This window comes from Mytilus edulis, chromosome 8 (assembly GCF_963676685.1).
Source record: "Mytilus edulis chromosome 8, xbMytEdul2.2, whole genome shotgun sequence".
Classification (NCBI taxonomy): Eukaryota; Metazoa; Mollusca; class Bivalvia; order Mytilida; family Mytilidae; genus Mytilus; species Mytilus edulis.
Genome location: NC_092351.1, coordinates 89,645,551 through 89,653,752, shown reverse-complemented (window position 1 = coordinate 89,653,752; position 8,202 = coordinate 89,645,551). Strand labels below are relative to the sequence as shown.

Below are 8,202 nucleotides of genomic sequence, written 5' to 3'. Positions count from 1 at the left end.
ATAGATCTAAAACTAATGTGTTTTAGAAAACTTCCTTTGACGGGTATTTACAAAAATGTATTGTAAATCTGAAGGAAAATGCTGAAAATTTGACTTTTTACAAAATGGGAAGGTTTGAATCATCATGTTTTAAAACAAGATTTGGACGTAAACTTAAGAAAGCAGGTAGTTTTAAAGTTATTAAGCTTAAAATTCAACATACAAGGTGTTTCCCCTTTATACGGACAAATTATGAACAATGTCTTCTTGTATCTTGATTTCTGTTCTGAACCTTGCGTTTCGACGATTTTTGGCTATTTCATATAGCAATTTTAAGTCTGTTACGCTTTCCGATTTTGAAACTAAAAAGAAACGAACAAAGCTTTATTTGTTTTTGAAAAAATAATAATCTGGGTAAATCCATCATTGGTTCTTGTCATTGTTGGTTGTAATCTAAAGGGGAATTCTGGCAATATTGTAATCTGTTTTAACACCTATGGTTATGATGATGGAAACATTGTGCAATAGTCAATGCTGTTATCCAAAACAAATTGTGACGGCATTGGCAATAGTAGGTTATATAAAAAGACAATTATAAGACCAAGCAATGAAATCAAACATTGTTAAAATGCAGCAAATATCGCGGTAGAAAAAAACCATCTACAGATAAAATAAACTATCCTTCACACGTTAACACTGTGTGGGTTGAATATGGTTTCTTTTATATGTACTCCAGCTGAACTTGGTACTCCTGTCTTGCAACTCCTCAAAATGTAGATTACAAAGAGTGAAATGAAACAGAAACAGTACCAAGATGTGGTGTCAGACACTTAATTATGGTCCCGTTTTCAAAAACGGTTGCAAACTCATTATTAGAAGGATTTCACGAAAAGGACTTTTCAGCTGTTATAACTCGGATTTGTTGAAGTTTAATTCCCGTGATTTCTAAAAAATTAGAGGAATGGCACTTAATGTAATAAATGATCTATAGCTCATCACAATAGACTCACAAACTAAAAATCAACTCAAAATATTTCAATGCGTTAAGGAACAAAGTGTTTATGCATGTTATTTTCACGAAAAGTCCAAAGTGCCTACTTTCTGCCAAATTCAGCAGAGCGGAACCGAACGTGAACTCAATTTGTAACTCATAATATTAGGTTCACATACCAAAGACCAACAGTCTGTAAATGCGTTTAGGAAAAAAAAATCCGTACAGAGTTCGTTGTCAAATGATGGAATGATGAAATGACGAACAAGGATAAGTTACATGGTCCTGATGTTTCATAGTGGTACATGTATCGATTTGTTTATGATTATACCATGAACAGTATTATAGAGGAACACTGTAATCCTGTTCGAGTCTGAAAATTATGGTCCAAAACATTTTTTTGAAAATAATGGTTTTTCAGACCTAGTTACACATGTTACAAGTAGATGAACTCAGGTATAATTATACAACAAAAATCTAAAAAAGGCATATAAAAATGTATACTTACTGTAGATTGTAACAATTTTAATGATATTTTAATCCCATAAAATTTGTTAAAATGTGGGTTTAACATCATCCTATACCGAGTATTACAATTATCATCCCTGTCTTCGTCGTGCTACCATCTTTGCTGTCATTCACGTATTTAACCAATACATCAATTCGTGTCTACAGTACCGTTCACAAATTGTCATCTACGTTAATTGGATTGCTTTAATGTGAGACCTTTTCAAGAAACAACTATATGATAACACGTCCTCTTATAAATTTGCGTACTAGAGGAAAGGACAAATATTTCTAGTAAAACCTTTTATAAGTTGTATAACAATTGTTTCTTTTATACAGGTGCACCACAGTTAGTTTACACCAGGGAAGAGTTCCCCATTATTCATTAAGCAGGTCACGGTTTCAGACTGTGTCAAGTATCATTTAACACTCATGAACTCCATATTGAATCATTGACCATTTGTCTTATTTAAGGTGTTATTAAGTTCTTTTAATGATATTATGCTAATACTTACATAGGTTTTTCTCTGAAAAAAAACCCCAATCTTATGATAAGATAAACTGCACAATAATGTGAAATATTAAAACATAAAGAACACCATTAATGAATATGCTACAGTTTTCGCCACTAACATATATCAAGTAGGAATAACATTGAATGTAATACTCTAATATACGTTACAGTAAATGATAAACTATTTCTTAGTTCTATGATTGATCCTTCGTGTGTGCACTTTGTATATACAAGATGATACGATATGCCGCTGGAAAAGGTCACCTTTTTAAGCCTGATAATATGTGAATAGGTCGGTAAAAATTATCAGAAATATATAATAAGGTCAATAAAGTGTCAATATCTTCAAAATATATTTATTGGTGTTCCTGGTTGTGTTTACTCAACTATAAGATATGATGAATACATTTGTGTTTATGTCAGCTACTCAAATATGTCAGTATGTAGTGCTGTTAATAATGTTTCGTGTACAAGTGAAATTGTTAATGAAAGATATTCTTTGATTGCATCAGATAATAAATGTCATACCACGTCAGAGAACAATTATGAACAAAATATTTCAATATTCAAGTACAGTTCTTTGGAACATTATTCCTGTATAAATCAAAATGATAGAAACGAAAGAACAGTTCAAACAAAGTTATTATAATTTATTGTTTCTTAACTAAAAATGAATTATCAGATTAAGTTTGTCTACTATTAATACAATCAATATATATATTTGTCTTGTATATCTGACATTTACGAAATATGTTCCTGAAACTATTCTGTATGTTTTTGCATAAAAAGTTGTGTGTATGTCAACGTATATTTTATATTATTGTTAAATTTTGAGTTATTCAGAGGGCATCTGGGGAGATTATTAATGTTCTGACTGATTCTACCCTCTTTAGATAAAGTATGTATTATTATTATAGTTCCCACATTTCTGTATCCATTCAATATGACTTTTTCAGTATATTTGTCGTTAATAAATTTAAATGGGAGTACTTACTCAGATGTCATTTCTGTCCTGAAATGTACACAATGTAGAGTTAAAATTATATTTGTAAACCAAAACACATATCAAAGAACCTAAGACAAAATAATTGACACACATATGTTTGTTTTGTAAAAGTATGGACTATTGCTATTTATACACACCGATGTGATCATACCATTTATAGTTTCCTTAACGAGTTACAGGTAAAAGTATTTAAAAATACAAAGCATTCGCATAATACATCCTTCTTATCAGTTAATAAACATAATAAGTAAAATAAATTTTGAATTGAAATATATAATAATAGTAGACCATGCAGAAAGCATCAAATACTACTTTGTAATTTATAGAAAATGTCTGTAAGTCTACCATAAATATATATTTGTTATGCACTCACTCCAAAGTTAAATACGTAATAAAAAACCTGTTTAAAATCATTGTATTGAGACTAGAAAAACTAAGAAAGTAAACGTGAACCATCATTTAGAAATAAAGGGGTGTGTCAATAAAAACTATCGATCATAGTTTAAAGATCGAGACATATTCCAATGTTGTTCAATGTTTCTGTTTTAAGCATTTAAACGTTTACGTTGATATGTGTGTACTTATTTAACATAATGTAAAATTAAAGCAAACCATTCGGACAGAACAAAAGAAAAAGTCAACATGATTATAATGGGCTGAAATAATTTAACGGAAATAAATCATATAATTAATCAACAGGCATCTAGATTCCAATCTTAGTTCGTCCTTCAATTGTCTGGTGCAAAATTCTCAAAATTCTATTAAGAAAACGAATCAAAGTGACAAACAAGATCATCACATTACTTATGGAGAGTTGACGTGGTACGCTTCTCCTGATATACATGCCTTACCACTAATGCGGGTCCTTACCCAGTAAAGTAAGTTATAATAGTTAAAATTGCAGTTAAGACATCTTTTCCCCTATCGAAATTTCTTTAACTACGTTAAATGGCCCTAATAAGGTACAATAAATCATAAACAAATCGTCTCAGTTAACGCATTTGTGATGGGGATCACAAAACTTCTGCTGTGCATATCTTTAAAACAAACACTTTCTAAAGGTTCTTGTTTAACGAGCATCGCCACCTCCCCTTTTCAAGCTAAAAAATACCTTAATATAAAGACATAGACGAGCGTAACATATCAATTGATAAATGTCATTGCCATCAAATGCGAGAGACAGGTATTGGTATTTAAATTGATAAGCTGTAAATGATGGGGAAAAGAGAATAAGAAAAAAACCATATATCATATCACCTAAAATAGTTGAATGTCAGAGTCAGACGTCAAATAACTACTAAGAATGAGACGTTGATTTACCGGAGAGTTGTTGACAACAAAGGTTATATATTGAAAGACACAGATATGATTCATCATGTTTTTATAACATCTTTAACATAAAATTAAATTTTATTAAAAGAAAAAAACTTGCTTTGTGCTTTACATAGATTTGTTTTTCAAATTTACATGTTTTATTGCATAATGATCTTTGCACTTGTACTTGGTCTTTTGTACTCTTCCAAAAGAAAACTACATAACATCACACTTACCCACATTTGCGGCATTTGCATCTGTATTGTTTAGCTGTTGTTGTTACTCTATAAAAAATATCATATTTAGATATTCTCAAGCGAGATGTCTAATTATTTTAACGTTACTTATTTGATTACTCACCTTTAATTTGGCTCAGAAATTTTACTCTCATATCAATATTCTGCGCCACAATTAGGCAATCTTTCAAAAGAGTTGATCTCTTTTCTGAACAAATTTTTATCATGAATACTTTAAGGTATCATATTTTGGAAAACTAAACTGAACAAATTACATATGTTTACATTGCTGATGTATGTCGTGCAACCCATTAGCTAAACTGAACGAATTACATATATTTAAATTGTTTATGTATGTCGTGCAACCCATTAGTCTTATCAATCAAAAGTAAACCATATGTATATTATAAAACCAACGTCGCTAAAATTAGTTGATAACGTGCAAAAAGAGATAAATTTAAAACAATTAACGGTACTGCCAAATCACTGATTAGAATTTAGGGTTTATTATAATATTAAGTCTATAAGAGAAAGAACCAGTATTTAAAATATGATAACTAAGTATAGTATACGCACGTTTTGTTAATATCATCATCGGTTCCAGTGGAATCAAACCCAATGGAACAAAGGATAATTATAGAGATGAAGAACACTACAACGTAATGTCAAATATTACTTAGGTAGACCAAAAACCTAGGTATTTACATTGGTTTTATTATTGTAGCAAAAGTCAAATCCACAGAAGAGATGAACACGGAAACGGGAATAATAGAAACAACTTTGTTAAATGTCTATTATCAATACAAACCTGACGTTCTCCTTAGGTTTAGGGTTTTCTTCTTTTTTGACAGTTTCTCTGAGAAAAAAATAATGATCTTATTAACAATTTCATTCTCATCTTATATCTCAAAATTCTAAATTATCTTAAAATAAAATAAAACAGTGTATTTATAAATATAAACAAACCGAATTAGATGTGTTAAGATACCCAAAAAAAACGCAAACGAGTTTCCAAATTGCATTAAAATTACTGCTTTTTATTTTGTTTTGTTTTTTCCTATTTCACTTATCCAGGTGAAAAGGGGGAAGAATAATATACACAATCATATGAAATAGTGGTTTTCCTTGTGTATGCCCTGCTGGAATGTTTTTTCTTGTGATTGATGTGATAAGATTTTGATAATATTAAGTTTGAACTACCACTTTTTAATTGAAAACTGCAGGTTCAAGTATGTCTATTATCAGTTTGTACTAAGACTTTGTATATATGTCTATTAATAGTTTGTACTAACACTTCATATATATGTCTATTATTAGTTTGTACTAACACTTCATATATATGTCTATTATTAGTTTGTACTAACATTTCATATATATGTCTATTATTAGTTTGTACTAACACTTCATATATATGTCTATTATTAGTTTGTACTAACACTTCATATATATGTCTATTATTAGTTTGTACTAACACTGCATATATATGTCTATTAATAGTTTGTACTAACACTTCATATATATGTCTATTAATAGTTTGTACTAACACTTCATATGTATGTCTATTAATAGTTTGTACTAACACTTCATATATATGTCTATTATTAGTTTGTACTAACACTTCATATATATGTCTATTGTTAGTTTGTACTAACACTTCATATATATGTCTATTATTTAAGACCGTTTAGTTTGTCTTTGGTTGCTGACTTCTTAGCGTGAATCTCAAAGCATTTTGATAAAACTTCAACTAGAAATGGCAATGATTCAATGAAACTTAACAACTTATACAGTCTATACCATGTATACGGAAAGAAATTATGCTTAGGTCTTCTTCATAATAATTTAAAAAAAAAAAAGTTTTGAGATTTGTATATTACGTTACAACAGGATTCAGAAGGAGCCCAAAACAACCTTTTATGAATTGGAGTTACAGTTTCCTATGAATTCATTTAACAGCAAAGCTTTTTTTCTAAAAGTCCTTCATTTTTTCTTAAATTTGCTATATCATTAGTTTATAAAAGGTCCTTTACGGTTTTGAAAATCTCCTTAGAGTATAGGTATGTCATAACTTTTAATCAAATTATAACTTCATTTTTGGACTATAACTTAATTTGCTGGTCAATTGTGAGTTATTGTAATGACAATATTAACAAAAACCAAAATGAATTCAACGTATTTGACATTTTGTCTTTAAAATAAAAAAAAATCATTATTATAGTATAACGTCGTCTTAGCTATCCTTGATCTTACTAGAAATTTACTACAAATTCAGAATCATTCTTTTACACATTTGGATATTTAATGTCCAGAAGTAGATACTGGAATGCTGATTTTTGCTGGATTTTAATTACTTAAAGTATAAATCGGAATTCTAATTTCTATTAGTAGATATTGAAATTCAAATGTGTACTAAGAGGATTTTGAATCCTACTGAATTCCAATTTAAACTGTAAACATATATTTAGGATTCTATAAAGTCAACGCATAAATTTTCTTGTTTTCTAACTCATGAAATGCTGGTTATATTAATCAATGATCCGAGAACACTGACAATTTTGAATAACAGTGTATATTGACATTGCATTATCGCATATTCTATTAAATCTGGAGAACTTTGATTATCTGAGATACGAATATATAAAATAATTGAAACAAGAAGCGGAAATGCCACAATTGTTCAACCCTTTGCAGTCGAAAAGAGACTGCTTATATACCAAAGTTGATATGAAAAAAAGAGGAAAAGACAATAAGAGTTTTCAAAGCAATTTCATAGAATCAATAACTAAGAACAAACTTACCCAAATGTTAGTTCCCCAAACAGTTTCCCTATTTCCCCCTCTGCTACTGTCTTTTTGTCATATTTGACTGATGGCATCATAGGAATCTTCATTTCTTCTATTTGATCGATTTGTGACTTTATTTGTTTTAGCTTTTGTAACAACTTCGTAGTATCCTTTATCTCCTGGGTGTCTTGATAAAATTTCTGCTGCTCCTTTGCCTTATTCAAAGCTGTTTTTAACTCATTGCCAACAGACTGTAAGGTTTGAACATTCCTTCTATCTTTCTCCTTTACAGTAATAATAAGACCTTCGACTTTCTTATCAATCATCTCTTTCAAGTGACTGCCTTCTTCTTTTATAGCCTGGATAACTTTCTGTACATCAGCTTGATATGTATGGGTACCTTGGTCAATATCTGTTATCTTTGACTGCAGGTTTCTCATCTTCATGTCGATCACCATTTTGACCTCATTTTTGATTCCTTCAGTTGATTCCCTGATTTCAGCAAAATCATGAGATTTGTGTTTTTTAATAGCACATATCTTACAGACTGGCGTACCACATTCCATGCAATAATATATAAAGTTTTCATCATGTTCTTTACAATATAGTTTAACTTCCGGGTTTATATTTGGGCCACTTAGAAATGTGTGATTTTTGCTAATTTTCGCCCGTAAATGAGATATTTTACATCCATCACAAAACAACTGGTTACACTGTTCACAATAATTACGTCCAGGTGCAGAAACACAAATGTCACAAGTTTTAGAAGCAGCTTGTGCCTTTTCCATTCTGATTTGTTTTGTTTGTAAGTTGTTATGACAAGGTTTTCTAAATCCCGTACGTTTACAAAAAAAGAATAACCTTTCTGGTTC

The 8,202-nt window shown here is 30.0% G+C and overlaps 1 protein-coding gene across 1 annotated transcript; it reads right to left on the bottom strand.

Moving 5' to 3' along the window:
• Window positions 1-2,981: 2,981 nt before the first annotated feature.
• Window positions 2,982-8,202, bottom strand: LOC139484516 (transcription intermediary factor 1-beta-like). Its single transcript, XM_071268248.1, has 4 exons — window positions 7,346-8,202; window positions 5,356-5,403; window positions 4,548-4,595; window positions 2,982-3,003 (listed from the first exon to the last, which is right to left on the bottom strand). Exons 1-4 carry the CDS (start codon window positions 8,116-8,118, stop codon window positions 2,982-2,984), a joined length of 891 nt encoding a protein of 296 aa, XP_071124349.1. The 5' UTR covers window positions 8,119-8,202.